The sequence below is a fragment of the Aspergillus aculeatinus genome, assembly GCF_003184765.1.
Source record: "Aspergillus aculeatinus CBS 121060 unplaced genomic scaffold BO66scaffold_41, whole genome shotgun sequence".
NCBI lineage: Eukaryota > Fungi > Ascomycota > Eurotiomycetes > Eurotiales > Aspergillaceae > Aspergillus > Aspergillus aculeatinus.
In genome coordinates this window covers 252,314-271,686 of record NW_020291510.1, presented here as the reverse complement: position 1 = coordinate 271,686, position 19,373 = coordinate 252,314, and the positions used below count along the sequence as shown (strand labels likewise).

Below are 19,373 nucleotides of genomic sequence, written 5' to 3'. Positions count from 1 at the left end.
TCAAGAAGAAGAGAATCAAAAAGCACTTTCCAGATAGCCTTAGTAAAGAAAGAGTAGTGATCCAGCAAGCAGAGGCAATGCTTGGTGTTCACCTTTTTGGGAAATGGTTAGCGGGCAAGCCCATTTGACTGTAACGGGATTTAAGAGAGCTTTGCCTGTTTCATAAGCCTATGTCGATTGAGCGTCACTGTATTGTCATTCCAGGTGTGAGGATGTAGGATGAAGGAATTTAGTACCCATTCCTTGTATATAGTGACCACCGAAGAATTTGAGGAGAGGTTAGTAGGAAGGAGCTATGCCAATTCCGTGACTATATATTCAAGTAGGTTACATCCCTAGGGGATGTCATCACGATGAGCCTGCTCTGGAATAGAATTGCCGGAATGAAACTTGCAGCAAATCAGAGCCTGGGTAGGACCAGAGATTCTACTTAATCGGAAGAGTGGTCGCACCAACCGTCGGTAAACCATAGTGAATAACACTACTGTCAAAAGTTTCAGAAGCACTTATTGCCTTTGCATCTACCCGCACGAATCACCTTCTATTTGGCTTACAGACACAGTTGAAGAAGAGTCGTTCCACCTCGTGGAATTGATCAGACCTAAAGAGACACTATCAGTTGATCCCACACGCACCCCAGTTTCACATACCCATAGCCAAATGAGGCTGGGAAACGAGCTATGCTTGATAGTAGGGATTGCTCTTGTAGCAGATGGCTTGAGACGAGTCTTCATTCCAAGGGTCACCAAGTATCACCCAGCTCGTCTTCTCACAAGCAGAGACCCAAATACCACGCAGCCATGGGACATTATTGGTGAATGTATGTCTTTGGTAAGTTCCATGTCGTACTACTCACGGTGCAGTTGCAGACTCACAGCTCGTTATCGAACGCCATTAGTGTCAAAGCCTGGCCATCATCCATCCAAATACGGTTACATGGCCAGGAGACGACGAGTTTGTTGCCGAGAAAGAGGATTATTTCTCCCGTCAGCAGTCTGACCTCTGTCCCATCTGTTCCTACCGGCCCTTTAATGAGACTCAGCTATCGTACGCGGTCACCTGCGCAAGGGAACACCCTCTGTGCCCGATTGCTATCAAAAGCGGCGGCCATGCATCGTTTGCTGGGGCCTCTAACACAGCCAAGGGCGTTACCATTGTGCTCCGGCATTTTGATCAAGTGACCCCTTCCTCGGACGGATAGATCGTGCAAGTCGGGGCAGGAAACCGCTGGTCGAATGTGTACAAGGAGCTCGAAAAAGTCAACCTCACCGTGGCAGGCGGCCGAACAGGGTCTCTCGGGGTCGGCGGATTTACTCTTGGAGGTGCGTTCGTCAATGCCATTTGCACATTTCGTCTTCCTAATTTTGCTTTCAAAACAATATAGGCGGAATTTCCTACTTCTCTGGCTTGTATGGTTTGGCGTGCGATAACGTGGGGAATTATCGGGTACGTTGAACGCGCGATCACTGAGAGACCGCACTATTAACGAGTCCCTCATCCTCTCCTATCGATGTCCAGGTGGTGCTTGCAAATGGATCTCTTGTTGATGCCAACTTGGAAACCCATCCCGATCTCTACTGGGCACTTAGAGGGGGAGGCAGCAATTTCGCAATTGTCACCCGGTTCGATATGTGCGGGATCCCTCTCACCTACATGTGGGGAGGCCTACGGAACTATACCAAGGAGTGGATTTCCACCATCGTCAATATCTACGTTGAGCTAGGTTTACGCTCCCCATCGGAGCCCTCCACCTCGCAGATCACCACCCTTTTTTACCGGGACGACGAGTATACCGCCACAGTCCACCTCACTAACACTAACTCCGAACCGAGCCCTCTGCTCGTCGACACAGGGCTGGCCAAGGTACCCTACACGTCCGACACCTACGCCGTCACGCGCCACTCCCAACTGGCCCAAGACCTGACTGACGGCCAACCGGACGGACTGCGCCAGACCTACTGGACCGCGACGTACCTTCTCGACCGGGCGCTCGCGCACTTTATCCACCAGGTCTTCGAAGAAGAGACCACCGCCCTGGGCCCCCTCGACGGGCTCGAGGCGCGCTGCATCATGCAGACCTTTGCGAAGAATATCCTCCGCCCCATGACCTCAAACGGGGGCAACGCGCTTCCGATCGCCGGGGGCAATCAACCGGTCATGATCTTGAACCCGGCCTTCCGCTGGCAGCAGGCGAGCGATGACCTGAAGGTCATGCAGGCCAATCAGAACCTGTTCGTGCGCGTCAAGCATTACGCCCGAGAGCGGGGCCTTGACGTTGAATTCCTGTACATGCCGTATGCCAGCGGGTTTCAGAATGTGTTCGCGACCTATGGCCAGAGAAATCTCGATAGGCTGCGAGAGGTATCGAGAACGTACGATCCGGATGGGTTTTTCCAGAGGCAAACACCAGGGTATTTCAAGCTTAATGGGCGGGTGGGCTTTTGAGAGGCGTTGACTTTAGGTTCGAGAAAAGAGGCTTTTTTCTGCTAATTTTGTCTTCTTCGATGGCTCTCTCAGGGCTCGCAAGCTAGTATCCCAATCGTTCTGTCTAGATGTTTACATCCTCCTCTCTTCCTGAAACAAATTCTAAACAATGCTTCCGATTTCTTGAGCAACCGCCTGACTCTTCAACGTTCGTTTTAGGACAAGTCCTTTCTACGAGCATTGCAGACATGACCTGGTGGTCCAATGGCCGTCAATTTAACAGGAACAACGTATTGCACGAAAGCGAATTTTAAAACGCAGACCCAAGGATTGGTTGGTGTTGATAGTCTCCCATTATGATTGTCTGGTATTCTACTTGTTCCCCTGCAAACAATCCTACAAGATATAACACACTCTCTGTAGTGTACTGTACTGTACATGATGACTCTTTCCCCAAACCCGCTCATTTCAGCCGAATTTCAAGCAGCTGAGCCCCAACAGCCGTCTCCACACCATCTACGTCCACATTAACAGCGCTAGCACCGCCCGTCGTAACGAAGATGACGTTCTCCTCTCCCGCTCCACGCCCAAAGAACACCCCCGTCGGCTCCGCGACCTCCGTCGAGTCCTCAGCCCCCGCGATAATCTCACTGCCCACGGCCACCCCGTCCTTCGTAAAAATCACCTGCTGAATGGTATTCTCCGTCGCAGCGGCCAGGTAAGCAAACCGATATCCACTGCCATAGGTAGCATTGAGCGCGAACCCAGCGGGCGCGATGGCGAAGTCATCAAACTGACTCCCTTGGTAGATCAATTGGCCGGTTCCAGCCGTGACGTTGGCGAACAGCTCCGCGCGGTACAGGGCCCCGCCAGCCGTCCAGTACACAAAGTCCTCCGCGACCTTGATGCCGTTGATGGACGACATCAGCGACTCCTGGGAGATGGCCTCCCAGATGGCGCCTGTCGTCGTGTCGATGGCGAAGATGGCGTCCTGGTAGCTGGCGGTTGCCAGGAGGATGGTCTCGTTGAAGGCGGCCAGGCCGTTGAAGCCCGTGGGCGCGGTGGGGCGGCACAGCAGCGAGATCGTGGGGTTGTTGCTGTTCTGGGTGAAGTCGACCTTCCACACGTGCGTGGCGTTCTTGGGCGGGTCGCTGATGTTGTCGGAGGTCGTGTTGGCGCCGGCCACGTAGAAGACGTCGTGGGCGCCCTCGGCGATCCCCGACAGACCCAGCACGGAGTCGAAGGTGTGGATCACCTTTTTCTGAGGGGGGTTCGTCTGGGGATTGACCGCTAGCAGGCTCGCGGGAGGGCCGATCTCCGTGGCTAGGACAACGCCGTTGGAGCGGGTGGCCAGGTTCTCGAGCCAGGTGTCGTTGGAGGCGAATTGGAAGACGGTGCGCACTGGCAGCTGGGCCGCAGTGGCGGTCGCTGCCAGGGATGAAGCTAGGGCGATAGATGGACGCATCATGAATGCAGAGAGGGAGCAATTCCTTGATGAGCTAGATGGAACACTTCTGAGCCAAATGATCCTGCGGCCATTGGCGACTTTTATAAGGCTCGCTCGAGGAAAAGGAGAAAGAGCAATGTGATACCTATTATACCTCCCAGATTGATTAGATTCGATCAATTCATGACTATGACGCGGCCCCTGCCGCCCGGCTCCATCTCTCGCCCCGGTTTAGATAGGGTTACAGCCAGGCGCTAAGGCCAAAAGCGGACGGATTTGCCGCGCTGAGTACAGTGGGGTAAACCCGACATCTGCAAAATCGCTCGGTGCGGTTGGTTTGCTCGGATTTAATTGCCGAAAACCGGATATCTTTGCGCAAAATTGGCTAAAGTTAGAAGAAGTTTCGTCAGGACTTTCTGCGTTAAAATAATAAGAAATCCTAGGACAGAGATGCGTGTTGCACACGCGTCTTGTTATCCCTCCCGCGCTTAGTGCCCCCACCCCCCCAATTAGCTTATCTAGGTCTTATTTCGAACTCAACAAAAAGAACAATCCAGCCAGCTACATGGCCTGGAATTTGGATTTTTCAAGTTCTCGAGTCTAGACAGCATTGCGGCCTCCTGAGCATGAGGACTAAAGCTCTCCAGACAGTCAATAACCCTACTTGGGCCGTATCGGTTTCCTGCTCATTATGCTCCAGCCCATGAAGAAATCCCAGGGCGGGCTGTGAGTCTTTTGACCCTATGGTTTTGGTTATTCAACTGCGTGAAATGTCCTAACTAGTGTCATCCATTTGTTTTTACTGGGCCTTCCAACCAATGTTGCAAGTCATTAAGAATCTAACAATTGTTTCATTTAAATTCGCGACAAGCCAAAGCCCTGCCAAGATAAGCTCGAGCACAAACCCATCACACCGCCAGATCTTTCTCCTCTTTCGAAAGAAGCAGGTTCTCATGCAGCCAGTATTGATAAAGTACCCAGGTTGGTCATAGGACTTCACTAAGGCGAATCACGCATCATGAACTCGCAGACACGATTACGAAGTGTCTGAGGAGGGGAAGGGTAACGGTACAGTTCATACACAAAGGATCCCACGGTATAAAACAGGCAGTGCCGAGAGGATTTACAGCTCTCCAGCTGACAGGCATAATACCTCCTCTGCGTCTTGTGTCTCCGGCACCTCATCACGACTGCTCTCCGATATCTACTGGATGAGATATTTCACAAGCTCTACAGCCAGAGGCAATTGATGCCTCAAGCTTGACATATCTTGCACTCGCGTGAGTGGTGGCCCGTTATGTCTTAATGAACTTATGGTTGGCCACCACTTGTCTCGAGCTGGAGAGACGACTTGCCGAACAGGCGGTGGAACGAGTCGCTGCATCCAGGGGCTGGAGACAGAGACCATGTGCAGTCCGCCATTATGCTTCTGTTTGTATAAAAGGGAACAGTGAGTGAAACTTTGTGCGTGGCACTGGCAGGTTTGAGAGACGTCGAGACAAAGACTCCAGGCAAGCAAGACTCACTGTGTCTATACAGAAGAGATGAATGCGTAGTTTGCCTTGAGCCGTTCTCTCTTTGTAGTAGTCTGACACTTCCCACTGCCTGCCAAAGGTCAATGGTGTAAGAGTATCTATAGCACTGTTGAGGGCTCTAGATTTCACGCGCCCCCTGCGTTTGACAGAAGGCTTTTGCCTTGACCTAACCCTGTTCATCGCATTCCCGAGCCATCGCACCACGTGCAACGCAAAGGCGGTCTATTTGCTCATGCCAAAATTCTTACAATGAATGGAACCGCTGGAAAATGCAGGATTCGTAAGATTGACTATCTAGCTCTGTGCTCCCGGGAGCGTCAGTGTGTAAAACCTTTTGCATCTTTCACAGGTTTTCCCAGGAACACTGGTAGTGGGAGACTCTTTTGTATAGGAATCGCTCTCGGTAAGATGCAAATTGAGCTACTTCAGAATTTCTGCTCCGTCAACAAAATAAACGGAAGACTCCCCCTTATTATAGTGATCTAGATGTTGTCGCACTTGTGATTTCGCAATCAACCGCTCGAAAATGTTCGTCATCGCAGCTGTAGCATTGCTCGCCGAGTTAAGTTCAAAAGCCCACGTCTCGAGCTTCATCAGTCATCGAAGGACAAAGTAGGAAAGGATTATGATCAAGTAGACAGCCGCAAGGCGAGGAAGTAGATCCGTGAAGCACATGTTCTTGGTTTTCGACGTGGCCCTGAAGCTACCGTGAGCGTAAATTCCCTTGTTGCCGGAACATATGGTGCTTTTCCGGAGGCGCGTTTGCGCTTCGCCCAAAGCACACGTCGATGCAAACGGTGGTAGGCGAAAGAGGTCTGTTGGGTTCCGAAATATAGCCCATCACCATTCAGATGATGTGCGCATTCTGTGGGCGGCCCTGAGTCCTTTAAGAGTCAGGCTGTACGGCAACATACAACGGCCGCTCCGTCTTGTTCCTTGGGATATTCATGAGAGAATATATTCATTAGCTCTTTGATTTTAGGTTGTTGGGGTTCATGCATAGATTGTATTTGTTGTTCTACTGGCAGAATATATGCTTTTGTAGAGTGACCGTTATGTTCTTCCGTTCTGTACATAGCATAGTAAGTTACTGGCTGCTCGCCGCCCACCAAGGACATTGATAATTCCTCTCCCAAATAACCTACATAGCCTGAGTTCATTCATTATCTAGGTCTTGACACATTCACTCGCTAGTGTGCGATTATTTACTAAGATGGTTTTTAAGGACACAATACTTTCGAATTCAGCTAGCTTACTGCATTTATTATTCTTTGCCTGATACGATGAATGATACGATGAAACACAAGTTCATCTGCGCTCAGTAACAATAACTCACTCCACTAACCTAGATGTCACTATCAGAAATGTTACTGTCGGAAATGTCACTATCGGGAGTGTCACTATCGCAAATGTCACTATCGCAAATGTCACTATCGCAAATGCCACCATCGGACAAATCAGACATATCCTCTCCCGCCAAGCGCATGAGGTACTTGGTTCTGCCCTCGATCGCTAGACAAACCCTCCTCAAGCCAATCATATTCCAACGGCCTTTTTCGTCATATCCGTTACACAATTCGTTCACGCACAATATTTCCTCCAGCCAGTTTCGGATCGGAGTCGACTCAATGTGACACAAAGGCAAAGCAAGCCCCGATTCTACCCTCTCCTCTTCCTGGTCATCATCAACAATTAGAGATCTCATGCACAAGAGGAGCTGCTGGAGCCACCAATCGCGTACTACCGAGAACCGATCGCGGATAACCAACCGTGCTAGGTTTTCAACTTGATGGTGAGGTGCAAGCATGTAGACAGGGTATTGGTTAGGAGACTGTCGACCCCGATAGTTCAAGCTGCCGAGCCTCATTTCGGGGAGGTTGGAGTCGTCGGTGGTCAGGTACATTCTGGCGCCTCGGTTCCTATTGCGACGCCCCTCCTCGGCATACCAACGACCCAGATCGTGGGGGTGGGAAGCGGGCCCGGCTGGGGGATCCAGGTAGTGGTCGGAAATGAGCAGTTCCTTCGGGTACAGAAGAACACCGCGGCTTTGTTTGGGATCCTTCCGATGACGGGGGTAGAGATGGTCGGTATGAAAGTGATACGCCGGGGAGGGGTACTTGTTTGAGGTGAGTGTTCCCTCCCTGGGTTCTTCTAGCAAGGCACACTCCCTCATCTCCCATTCTCGCTGTCCGTCTGCCGGACATCCGGGCAAACCGCCCTCACGAAGCACCTTTGCAGCCCGGGCAAGGTCGGCGTATGGTATGGCCCAGGCGGAATGATGGGCCGCTATCGGCACACCGATCATGCTCATCGCCGTCTCCCCGCAGAGCACACAGCGTATTCCAGCCTCGTGGAGAAGGAAAGATATCCTCTGCTCTAGTTTGGGGCTGGTCGGCGCTGTCTCTGGAAATTCCACCGCTTGGGGAGGATCAATTTCCAAATCCTCGGACCGGGGCTTCGTTCCTGGGGAGATTTGACGTTCCGGTTTTACCTGCAGCCATTCTGGTAGCTCGTCCAACCCGGGTAGGTCGTCGTCTGAATCCTCTTCAAAAACTGAGCAGCAGTCTTGCCATTCGCTTTCGGAGGCAGTATCGTCGTTGCGAGACATGGTACAAGGCTAAGAGGTTCGACGAGATATGATTATATCGCGCGCTGCGTGACTCAAGCGTTGTAAGATGTCAAGGATGTGGCACAACAAGAAATGTTGGCATTCGCGTGCTTATATATGCGATGATCCCATTCCATTTGTGTACATTATCGTGTGTGCTTCATAAACCGATTAGCCCTTCTTTCTTTGTCAATCCTCCTTGATTCAGGATCCAAGCCCATTCTTGATCAGTCCAGTACTTCAAACTCGGATACCTTTTCCCTTTGTTGCAAAATGTGAACCTTGTGTTGCCAAGTACTTTGTCAAAGCTTTATTTACCTATGATGAACAATGGTCGTGCATTTTGTGTATTCTTTTCGCCGCCTTTATCTGACTTGATATTCCTTCCTAGTGTTTGATTAGTTCTTTGGAAATCTTTATATTGGTCATGATCTTTCAACCACAAAACAACGTTCTACCATCTCCTATCCAATCTCTGTAGCTACAGGCAGAGTGGTGACAACTGTCAGCCGGGTCTCATAGCTTACCTTCTTGTTTATTATGTTTCTTCGTTCTCTGGTTTCCATCTATCTGAATTACATTTCTAATTCACCGAAGGCATTGTACATGCCAGATATTGGCCTTTTTCACAACATGTAGTAGTGCCCTAATATGCATCACGGACGTAAAGTATACGTGCTCATATAGCTTGACAAAAATGAAAAAACAATATTTATGCCAAGGATGAGCACCAGCTCAGAGAGCTGCACGTAAATCTGGCTTCCCTGGACGTCGAGAGCTCAAAATCGTCGAGAAGGAGATCAAAGAGGCGTGGAGAGAGGCATGACACCACTGGAAACATTCTTGAACAGACTCGCAAGGACGGTGACTGGGCTGCGACTAAGCCCGACCCGTGGGCGTGTCCCGATCTTCCCGGCACGGAGTGACCGACTCCTGTATTCTGCAAGTTCGCCCCAGTGCTCGCGGTTGAGGAACTTAAGGTGGATGAGGCTCAGGTGGTTGAGGTTCATGCTTGAGGGTGGGAACGGGCTTCAGGGAGGCTGGTTCCATATTTGCATTTTACTTTGCTGTGCTGTTTATCTCCATCTCATGTGAAAATTCCTACTCATCAAACTAGTATCCTGTTGTTACTCTAATGTCACTCCAATGTCACGCCTGTTCGCTGTGATCATCTGTTGTTGTTGAATCTGAGTCTACCACTCGATGGAACTTACTTTGTGTAGTTTACACGCAGAAATATTTCTATCTTTACCGTTCAGTTGAGCAAACCGTCGTGCGGCGTAAGCCTGGTATAAGATATATGTAGCTTGTTTTGGCGTTCGCTTCCGCTCCCAGGAACTATATGTGCCCGTAGTATTTTAGGTGACCCAGAAACCCAATTCCAAGCTCTCATTGATGAGGTCCGCTTCCTAACCAGGATGTAACCAAAGGCAAGTGGGCTGTAAGCAGAGATTACAGTTTATTTAGACTGTCAAGCAGGGATTCAACCAGTGACGTATTTATATCCTAGAACGGATCTACAAACCCCACTTTCAAGTGTTCCACCCTCGTATCACCCATGCTCTAACATGTACTGTGAAGCCGACCGACCGTATCGTGGTTTCTTTCCGTTCTTTGTGCTGCACAATTAGACTTTCACCTCGAGCTGCTTATATATGTGATACGAGAATCTCTGTGCCCGTAAAGAACTGGGAGCATATGATTTGCGACCCCAACACGAGCGCAGACAGTAGAGGGCGTCATGGCTGTCAGACGGATAGGCTATTCGGGAACCCGGCGAATCCGGCGAACCGTTCCCTCCTCGCCAAGACATAAGCAACCATGCAGTGGTATGACCATGCTATAAAGCTGTCGGCTCTCCACACCCATCCAGACCATCCTCTTAGATCAGTATCACCATCGTCAACAAAATAAACCATCCTGAAACAATATCTACAGAAGAATCGAGACACATACTTACCTAAAAATGTCGACCCCAACCACGATGCGGACGATCGTCCAGCCCGACGCAAGCGCCAAAACCCTAACCCTAACCACCGCCCCCGTCCCGACCATCGACCCTGCAAAGGGCGAGCACCTCATCCAAGTCAAAGCCTGCGCTCCCTGCGCAGGGGAGCTCCTCTGGCCGAAGAACTTCCCCCCGCCCAATCCCCGAGAATTGGTCCCCTGCCCGGACGTCGCCGGGACCGTCGTGGCCGGACCCAAGGACTCGCCTTTCCAACCAGGTGACAAAATCTACGCGCGAACAAACTACCTGCGCCCGGGGAACGCGCGCGACTTTACTGTCTGCGTCACGGATGAGATGGCGCACGCGCCCAGGGGTCTGAGCGCCGTGGCGGCCGCGGCGATCCCCGTGTCGGCGGAGACGGCGTGGCAGATCCTGTTCATCCATGCGGGGGTGGCCGGCGCTGGGGAGGTGGATCTTGCCGCTGCGGAGCAGGCGTGGAAGGGGAAGCGGGTGCTGGTGACGGCTGCGTCGGGTGGGGTGGGGATCTGGGTCACGCAGCTGGCGACGCTGCTGGGGGCGAAGGTGGTGGGGACGTGTGGTGCAGCGAATTCGGAGCTGGTGCGCTCTTTTGGCGCCGCGGAGGTGCTGGACTATCGGCGGACGGGCCTGCGGGCGTGGGCGGAGGAGCAGCCCAGGCGGAAAGTGGATGTGGTGGTCGACTGCATCGGGCGGCAGTCGCTGGCGGATGCGTGGTGGGCGGTCAAGGATGGAGGGGTCGTGCTGAGTATCTTTCAGCCGCCGGAGCAGGTCAAACCTGACGGGTGGGAGGGGTCAGCGGTGCGGAGCGTGTTTTTTGTTATGGAGCCGGTGAGGAGGCATCTCGAGGAGATCACGAAGCTAGTGGAGCTCGGAAAGTGTCGCGGGATGGTGGACAGTGTTTGGCCGTTGGAGCAGTATCAGGAGGCGTTCAAAAGGTTGGATGAGGGGCATGCGAGGGGCAAGATTGTTTTTGATCTGTCTCTTAATCTGTGAGAGAAGATGAGATAAGTTCCGTGCTGTAGCTGTTTCACCGAGTGTGTCGGGTTCATGGATACTCAATTAACCCTAAAGTTTCTCACTGGTGACTACCTTGCCTACCAAGCCCTATTTGAGGGAAACTTGTATCAGCATCAGATTAAAAGGAACTTGGGTAATCCGTATCATTCTGGTATATGATCATCGTTTGCCGAGTGACGTTACTGTTCATTTCATATACTATAAAATATTTGAAAGTGTATTGCTCGAATGTGAAAGACTTTGTAGACTCTAGACCATGTGAGACAACAGATTAGTGCAGAAGTACTATTCATGTCATGCCCTTAAACATACTCTCACGGGATTTCCTTATGTTGTGGACTTGATTTCATTGTTGAGATTTTAGTCCCCTTTGTTCTTCCTTCTTCTCTGACCGGTGAATGTGGTTCGGACAAGCTACCTCGGCTATCTCGGTGGGTCTTGGGGTCAGATTACAATATCACGGCGATCATGCCTCAACACTCCGAACCCAACAAAATTTCAACTTTTAGACATTTTTACCTGTTGAGTAATGTGTGCCACTGTGGTAAGAATAATCAACATGCCAAGTGCCAGCTTCTTGCTATGGCTGATAGACTTGTTAATTGCTTATAAATACCTGCCACCTGAACGCAACTGGTATCCGGCATAACCGTCTTCAAGCCCTGCCCACTGAAAGGCTACCTAACTACGAAGCGACCGGGAAAAATTTCAGCTTATCCAAGAACTGACATTCAAATACTGTGGCGTGGACTTTGCAGTCACAGTGTGAAGAATCAGCATGTCACACGCGCTGGACTTCTTCCAAGGCCTCTGGGTCCAGCACCCCTGGGCAATTGTCCTCAGCGTAGCTGGCTATATCGCGGTGGTTCGACTTTTACGATACCGTCGTGTGAAAGCGATCGATGCCCCTTTTGCCCATGGCCAGAGGAAACTGTCCAGTATGACAAGTGAGGAGGCGCATGTTATCATCAGCCAACTGCAGGAGCTCGAATTCCCATACGCTTTCAACAAGGCGCGCAAGATCGCTCTGCTCAAGGTACGGCATCACCCCCACCCTTTACCTGCCCAGCAAGCCATTGTATCAAGCGATGTGGACATGCAACTGAATTCAGCCTCTTCGATCTTTCGCAGGCGGGTGGCATCCCAACAATGTCCAAGCTCTTCGCCGTGACGGGCCAGAACAACAAGCGCAACTCGGGCAAACGTGCCGTGGACACGGAGATCCTCCTCCGAGAAGCTCAGTCACAGCCTCGCGACTCGAATCGCTATAGCACTGCGGTCGCGAGAATGAACTATCTGTATGTATTGAGATCCCATGCCCTTTTCTCCCATCAGAGTCTATTCACTAACCCTTCATATCCCCAGACACGCCCGCTACCGCAAAGCCAACAAGATCACGGACCCAGACCTCCTACATACCCTCGGTGACGGACTCGCAGAGATTCTCAATGTGATTGACCGAGACGAATGGCGCAAGCTGACGGACGTCGAGAAATGTGCCCTGGGTGTCTTCCACAAGAACCTGGGCGAAGACATGGGAATTCCCTTTGAGCCCCTTGCTTCCTCGCACGAAGGCTGGCGCGATGGGCTGCACTTCGCAATGGAGCTACGCGACTGGACGATCCGCTACGAAGAGGCAGTGGCCCGGCCCGTCGCGACGAACGATCAATACGTGCGGGTGTATGTCGATGCGGCGATGGCTGGGCTCCCTGGCTTTGTCACGAAGACGGTGCGGAAGATGTTGGCTGCGGACCTGGACGAGGTCATGCGGACGAGTCTTTGGTGAGTACTTCGGCCTCCGATTGAGCGGCGGAAGCATGCAAGGATGATGTGGCGGGCGGTTGTGACCGCCTGGGTGCATGCTTTCTAGTTCTTCATCTTTCCCACAAATCCCAATGCTGACATCCGTTTAGCCTCGAGAAGCCCGGCCCCATTCTTGTCTTCGTAGTGTCCTGCATCCGCCAAACACGCAAAGTCTTCCTCCGATGCTTCGCCCTCCCGCGCTTCTCCGCTGTCAAACCCGTGCATGAAACGGCCGATCCGAGGACGAATCGATATCACTTCGACAGACACACCCTACAGCCATGGTATATGGAACCGACCCTATGGTCAACCTGGGGACCAGGTGCGTTGCTTGTGAGGATGCTCGGAGGGAAAGTGCCGGGCTCGCGGGGGGACCGCTACCATCCTCAGGGATACGATCTTATGACGATTGGGCCCGACCCTCAGAAGGAACGAGGCGCGGAGGAGATGAGATCTGATATTGAGGTGATCAAGGCGAGGGCCATGGCGACTTGTCCATTCTCGCAAGCCAAGGCGGGAGGCTTTAATTGAGATTGTTCTGCGCTGACTGTGTTGTGTCGGACATGGTGGCAAGGGAGACGATATAGGTAGAGACGATGGCCAAATAGAAACTCAATCAGAATTACCCGTTGCTAGTAGAGTAAGTCAGCTACATCGTTGTTGAAGATCATGTGTTTGATTTAGGATACCGCGGTGGTGGTAAATCGGCAGGGTTGATAGATCCAACCCTAGTATAAGCCCACGATGTCAATTGACATGTCCTAAAGAACAACCCGACTATCTATAGATATCCATCACGTCAGCAGAAGATATAAAATAAACGATTCATGTCTGTGATTCATGTCCAATCTCTGTATCTGCAGCTCTGTGATATAAAGTCCAACACCTCTATCTTCTATGTTCATCCAGGTGTCCGCCCTTCCCCCACATCCTATCGTCTTATGACCCCTGCGGCAACAAAAGTGCACTCACCCCTCAAAGTACCGCCTTAAGCTCCCTCTTCGGCCTCAAGATACACTGCTGCGTCATATTCGCCACCAACCGCCCGCCCCGATCCCACATCCTCGCCTCCGTATACGTCCGCCCATCCGCGCCAGCCACCGTCTTCAACTCGCGCAGATGCCAGTTCTCCAACCGCCAATCCGCCGCGAACACCCGCATCGAGAAGTCCAACGACGCACAGGCGCCCGCATCATCCAGAAACATCCCACTATGCGCGAGCGGGAGGAAGCTCAGGAACGCATCCAGCACAAACGCCAGGCCCGCGTACTCCTCCGAGCGGCGGTGCATCGGGTGGCGGACGCGGAGCCAGTCCGCCGAGGTCCGGGCCGTCAGGGGCAAAGCGTCCTGGCCGGTGGGGTGGGCCTTGGCCATCCCGTTGAAGTTCTGCCCCGACACGCCTTCGGGCGTCTGTCGCGTCTCGAAGAAGCGGGCGATGAGGCTGAAGAGCGTGGTATACTGCGAGAAGGCCTCCTCGGTGAGGACCCCGCGCTTGACCATGTCGGTGCCGATCTCCTGCGGGGTACGGCAGGCCTCTGGCGGGGAGTATGTCCGGTCCGGCGGGGTGGAGTAGCTGAGCATGGCTCGCTCGCCCTCTTTCTGGAAGTCTGCGAGGATGATCATGCATACTCTGCTCGTCTGGTCCGTCTGCTGCTGTGTGATCTCTACCTGTCGCGTGGCAAAGGTCCGGGTATCTCGGAGGCGGCGGACGGAGCAGGTGAGTGTCTGTTCGGTTGATACGGGGGCGAGGAAGTGTCCTGTTACCGAGTAGAGAAGATACTGGGAAGGGACGGTCTGGCAGGCTGCGTTGACGGCGACGCCCAGGGCGCACCCGCCGTAGGCGATATTGGCGGCGTTGCCCATCTTTTCGGGCTTGTAGCGTGACTGGAAGACATTGGGGCCGATCTGTTCCACAGAAATATGCTCGGCGAGAGTGCGCGCTTGAGACGGCGTGGTAGGTGGTGAGGATACTGGGGACATTATGGTGGTTATGGTCGGGCGCTGGAAGGATTTTGCACAACGCAACGTAGCGGGGGTCTCCAGTCGTATTTATACTATAGTTGGGAGGTGCTATAACCTTATTTTTGGAATCACGGCCCGAGGTTGCGGGTCCAACTGCCGAGGCTGGCCGACCAAAGTGGCCAATCATACCGCTAAAGAATGGTCGATGTCTAGGGATGGGGGATCCACTTTGGGGACGCAATTTTGATGCCCTCTGAGTACCATTCGACTGCTGACTTTTTTAAGAAGCCATCAAGAGCAGGCCTCTGGATATATGAAACATCAGTCCAGGCCCCGTTGGCTTTAGGATCTGAGGCGAAGGTCTTTTAGCATTCAACATTCATTAGATTAACGCATAGAACAGTGCTGTGAGTAAGTCAAGATGTACGGTGTAGCTTCTTGACCAGTTGGCAAACCAGGAAATCGGCCATCCATACACACTTGGAGCGGCCCACATATCGAACCGAACCAAGCACATTCACATCACTTTTCATCAGAACCTTGTGGTCGAGACATATGTCTTGTAACAAAAGAATGCCAACGCCAGCCCAGCAAAGAAGTCGGTAAAAATGGTGAGGAACCAGAACCATGGGATCTGGGGGACGCCCCCAAAGAAATGGGCCGGTGTGCGGATCCCTAGCGACGCGTAACTTGCGAGGTAGATAAGTGACGTCTGTAGGTTTCCGGACTTATACAGATGGTAGCCGCGGATGCCACAGAAGGTGTGAAAGGGATAAGAAATGGTGATGCCGATGCGATATGCCCGCGCGGATGTGTAGATCCCGGGGACTGGCGGGTAGTCTTCCGCGCGCAGGTAGTTGTGGGCGTAGTGTATGGTTGTTGTGAGCCACAGGGAGAATAATATAATGCGTAAGGGGCGCAGCTGGGAGGGAGAGGGGTTGGGGCTGGGGTTGAGCATGTTGGAAATTCGGGCTCTGTCTGCTAAGGGGTGCAAAGAAAGGAGCTCTGGCACGATGTATCGATGGTCCGGACCAACTGGGGAGGTACTGTACCTATCTGATTCTCCTACTCTTATATCTGAAGAGCTCATCGCATAGTTATATCGATGAAACAGTTGATAATGTAATCTGGACTGACCTCGGATGTTTCTCTGTTTGTGTTGTCCTGCTTGGTGCATGCATTGCCCGTGTGCTCAGAAATGCAAGTTTTATCCAGATTGCATGATATCGATTGTAAACCTACGGATGTTACGTTAGGAAGTATCTACGGCCCAATACTACGCTTCTGTACCTTTTTGCGCGGCAAACGGTTTATATGCCGAGGCTTCCCCGAGGATATTATAATCGAACCGAGTACTGCCCAGCATGCATTTGAATATGCTACGAAGGTGAATAGTGGATCGAGTTCTTCATGACACCTGTATACTTCGTCATTATTGCAATCTTATCACCTTTAAGTTATACCGGCTTTTTCCTGAACCGAGTATTGAAATGTACTTCACCCCGCCCCCAATCGAGGTCCCCTCACCGTACGAAGCCATCCCAACACGAAATTTCAGACTCTTGCATTACCCCGGCGCCTGACCAAGTGTGTGGGCTTGAATCAGCCCGCAAAGTGGAATGTCTTCGCCCTTGCAAGTAACTCATCGTACAAATTTATCGTCTTCCGAAATAAGGCAGTAGATTGCTCCTCTACACACAGAATAACTCTCGTGTACAGCCCGCACAAACCAGAGCACCAGGACCCATACTCTCCATCCAACATACAATTCCAAGTTCCGTCAAACCTTGGCTTTCCCACCCATTTTGGGCCTCAGAATCGTGGTTTGCGTCATCACAGCAACCAACCTGCCTCCATCATCAAAGACCCTCCCCTCACTAACTGCGCGCGCACCCCCCGCCGCACAAGTCTGTTGCTCACTGACCATCCACTCCCCCACATCAACTCGATGCGTCATCACCCGCAACGCAAAGTCCAACGTCGCGCAGGCACTCGCATCCAGCAGACTCCGGCCCGCGTGGTTGGCGGGGATGTACGCGAGGCCGCGGTCCATGTAGAACGCCAGCGCGGCGAGCTGAGCGGACTCGCTCCCAAGGGGCGTCTGCAGGCGGACGCGTTCCGCCGAAATAATGCCAGTGATATCCCCTTCAGTCTTCCGGTCTGTGGCCGGAAGGGGCTGTACTTCCATAAACCGGTTGATGTATTTGTACAGGCCTGATTCTGGTACTCTGGCGATTGCAGCTGGAACGGCATCGGCGTGTGTGGAATGTGGACGAGTGGAGTAATTCACCATCTCAAGCGTCTCCTCGATGTGGAAGTCGGCGGTTGCGACGAGACATAGCTGCTCGCCGGTGGGGCTTTCCTGGTACACGCGGAGATGTCGGGTTTGGAAGATCCGCGTGTCCCGGATGCGTTCGACTTGGCAGATAAGCTGAAGGGAGGGGCTCGCGGGCCGGACGAAGTGTCCGGTGAGTGAGTAGAGATGGTGGCAGGGTTTAATGGTGGCGTAGGCTGCGCTGATGGCGATGGCGAGGATGTTGCCGCCGTAGGCCCAGTCGGCGAGGTCGCCCATGCGCGTTGGTGGGAGGCACGAGACGAATCGGTCGAGGCCGAGCGCTTCGACGGCGAGTTGTTCTTCGAGGGTTACCATGGTGGTTGTGTTTGGTAAAGGTCTTGATTTGTCGGCAGAGATAGGAGTAGGGTTCTTAAATGACTGTTGAGGGTATTGTAGTGACATGTGATGCTCTCGGTGATATTGTAATCAAGCATGGTCCAGGGACCTTATGACTCCCGTGAAGAGCTTATGCGTGGCGATTTCAGTTCGGTGCTCTTCTCGTTATAGGATTTTGGAAAGTTGTTGACTTCTATTCTACTCGGATTCAAAAACAAAAGTCCCTCGCTCTGAAACGGCACAGGTCACCTTCACTGTATCCAAGTTTGTTATGCCGCATCCCATACAATATGAGTTTGTCCATCGAAGCGCTCAGTAAAGGTTTTATTTCTTCCAGACCCGATTAAGCTCCTGTGCCTAAAGGTCGTAAGGAGGCATGAAAAGCAGCGTTGACATCGATCATTCTGAACCCGGGAGCGCGCCCCAGAATGACAAATCCATGAAGAAGCCCTATCCACATTAGCTAAGTCAATCACAGTTCCGCAAGGAACTTACTCCAGAGAAAGTTTTCCAAATCCAAAGCATAGCAGCTATGCTCAGAGCGCGTCCGCCCTGATTGTCCCTCTACGATGCGAACCGTGGGAAACAAGCTCGACCCCTGCAAATCCACCCCATGCCGCTTAAGATGCCCTTCCACGTCCCGACTATCGAACCACTGCCCCCCAAGCCCGCAGATCTCAAGCAACCGAGCGCGATTACCCACTGATGTCGACTCATCCCCATCTCCGCTATTTGGAAGGATTCCAAGCACTCGACGAGGCATCCTCATGTTCTTCGGATGTATTGGAGTGCCGAATTCATCTTTATCCGGATAATGCGTACCTGCTCCACCTACACCATAGAATGGAAGGCCGGGAACCTCAAGTGGGGAGTCGGCTCCACCTCGTAGCAATTGCTCAAATCGCGGTTGCATCTTGGCTTTGTCCTGTATGCAAGGCACGAGACGGAATACGCGGTACACTTGTTGGGGATTTGACCGGGGATCGATAAACAGGTTGAATGCGTGCTCGAGGCAGTATCGTTGCAGTCTACGGGCGAAGCGCCCTTCCTGGAACGAGTAGGTGTGACCCCTGGTCGAGATGGGCCGGGGTAATGAATGCTGCCGTCTCCGCGGCGGATTTAGTGGCTCCTGCTGAACCTCCCAGTTGCTTTGTGTTTGATCGAGACGGTAACCCAATATCTGGTGTGATGTAGTGGAGAATACATCAGGTTCTGGCGTAACTTGCATGCGAGAGGAATCAGTTTGAAAGGCTGAACCGTGAGAAGCATCCTGCTCGATCAACACCCCGCGCATTTGCGTCAGGCGGGCATAGATATCCGGATGAGACAGCTGCAGCCGCGCCTCAGTAGCAGCCTCGCAAGTGCCGGAGACCTGATCTGACAGCCTACGAAGCTTCGCTTCCAAGTCCGTGACGCGATCGAGGGTTTGGCGGAAGACCGCCTCTTTTTTGACGCGGTATGTCTTCTGGGCGCGCCGAATCTGCGTGCGCCGGTCTTCCGAAAGGATTGCCGGGCCATCGGCCTCGATGCGGGGTCGGCCCACGCGCTTCCCTGAGCGCAGTCGCGTTTTGATCGGGCTTGAGGGGTTGAGCTGTCTCTGTGAGGCATCTGGCATTGCTGTATCCTGATTTGGTATTCCTGTGTCAGGTTGTGGCTCTGGTGGCGTTGCGGATGGTGCGATGGTGGCGACGACATTGCTGGGCTCCTCCGCCTCTCGTAGGAATGACCTAGCAGAGAGAATAGATAGGTTCGATCGAAGTTCCATCTCTATGGGATCTCATCATGATAATTTTGAGATCACGAGTGCGATGGTGAATGAAATGACCAAGGGAAGTTCCATCACAAGATGTGTTAAGCGTGGTTGACCGCCTTGGCCTTCCGAGGTCTGGAAGGCGCGGCAGATTGATTCTGCCATTGTT

At 52.4% G+C, this 19,373-nt stretch overlaps 9 protein-coding genes across 9 annotated transcripts; 3 read left to right on the top strand and 6 right to left on the bottom strand.

Moving 5' to 3' along the window:
• Positions 1 to 822: 822 nt before the first annotated feature.
• BO66DRAFT_441040 (FAD-binding oxidoreductase) lies at positions 823 to 2,445 on the top strand (the record flags this gene model as incomplete). Its single annotated transcript, XM_025651306.1, has 5 exons — positions 823 to 831; positions 899 to 1,147; positions 1,202 to 1,322; positions 1,385 to 1,446; positions 1,519 to 2,445. 5 exons carry the CDS (start codon positions 823 to 825, stop codon positions 2,443 to 2,445), a joined length of 1,368 nt encoding a protein of 455 aa, XP_025501408.1.
• A 442-nt stretch (positions 2,446 to 2,887) lies between these two features.
• On the bottom strand, positions 2,888 to 3,889 carry BO66DRAFT_413511 (uncharacterized protein; the record flags this gene model as incomplete). The annotated part of the gene is made up of 1 exon (XM_025649419.1): positions 2,888 to 3,889. One exon carries the CDS (start codon positions 3,887 to 3,889, stop codon positions 2,888 to 2,890), a length of 1,002 nt encoding a protein of 333 aa, XP_025501407.1.
• A 2,862-nt stretch (positions 3,890 to 6,751) lies between these two features.
• On the bottom strand, positions 6,752 to 8,014 carry BO66DRAFT_441038 (uncharacterized protein; the record flags this gene model as incomplete). The annotated part of the gene is made up of 1 exon (XM_025651305.1): positions 6,752 to 8,014. The coding sequence occupies one exon, from the start codon at positions 8,012 to 8,014 to the stop codon at positions 6,752 to 6,754; it is 1,263 nt and encodes a 420-aa protein (XP_025501406.1).
• A 1,984-nt stretch (positions 8,015 to 9,998) lies between these two features.
• BO66DRAFT_413510 (NADP-dependent oxidoreductase) lies at positions 9,999 to 10,994 on the top strand (the record flags this gene model as incomplete). The annotated part of the gene is made up of 1 exon (XM_025649418.1): positions 9,999 to 10,994. One exon carries the CDS (start codon positions 9,999 to 10,001, stop codon positions 10,992 to 10,994), a length of 996 nt encoding a protein of 331 aa, XP_025501405.1.
• An 802-nt stretch (positions 10,995 to 11,796) lies between these two features.
• BO66DRAFT_379237 (uncharacterized protein) lies at positions 11,797 to 13,352 on the top strand (the record flags this gene model as incomplete). Its single annotated transcript, XM_025645833.1, has 4 exons — positions 11,797 to 12,054; positions 12,150 to 12,316; positions 12,384 to 12,800; positions 12,932 to 13,352. 4 exons carry the CDS (start codon positions 11,797 to 11,799, stop codon positions 13,350 to 13,352), a joined length of 1,263 nt encoding a protein of 420 aa, XP_025501404.1.
• BO66DRAFT_153803 (thioesterase family protein) lies at positions 13,323 to 14,829 on the bottom strand. Its single transcript, XM_025642178.1, has 3 exons — positions 13,794 to 14,829; positions 13,511 to 13,602; positions 13,323 to 13,453 (listed from the first exon to the last, which is right to left on the bottom strand). Exon 1 carries the CDS (start codon positions 14,799 to 14,801, stop codon positions 13,797 to 13,799), a length of 1,005 nt encoding a protein of 334 aa, XP_025501403.1. The 5' UTR covers positions 14,802 to 14,829; the 3' UTR covers positions 13,323 to 13,453; positions 13,511 to 13,602; positions 13,794 to 13,796.
• Positions 14,830 to 15,315: 486 nt separating this feature from the next.
• Positions 15,316 to 15,741, bottom strand: BO66DRAFT_403769 (uncharacterized protein; the record flags this gene model as incomplete). The annotated part of the gene is made up of 1 exon (XM_025648888.1): positions 15,316 to 15,741. The coding sequence occupies one exon, from the start codon at positions 15,739 to 15,741 to the stop codon at positions 15,316 to 15,318; it is 426 nt and encodes a 141-aa protein (XP_025501402.1).
• Positions 15,742 to 16,563: 822 nt separating this feature from the next.
• Positions 16,564 to 17,433, bottom strand: BO66DRAFT_403768 (thioesterase family protein; the record flags this gene model as incomplete). Its single annotated transcript, XM_025648887.1, has 1 exon — positions 16,564 to 17,433. The coding sequence occupies one exon, from the start codon at positions 17,431 to 17,433 to the stop codon at positions 16,564 to 16,566; it is 870 nt and encodes a 289-aa protein (XP_025501401.1).
• A 364-nt stretch (positions 17,434 to 17,797) lies between these two features.
• On the bottom strand, positions 17,798 to 19,069 carry BO66DRAFT_441032 (uncharacterized protein; the record flags this gene model as incomplete). The annotated part of the gene is made up of 2 exons (XM_025651304.1): positions 17,798 to 17,904; positions 17,950 to 19,069. 2 exons carry the CDS (start codon positions 19,067 to 19,069, stop codon positions 17,798 to 17,800), a joined length of 1,227 nt encoding a protein of 408 aa, XP_025501400.1.
• Between the last annotated feature and the right edge of the window lie 304 nt (positions 19,070 to 19,373).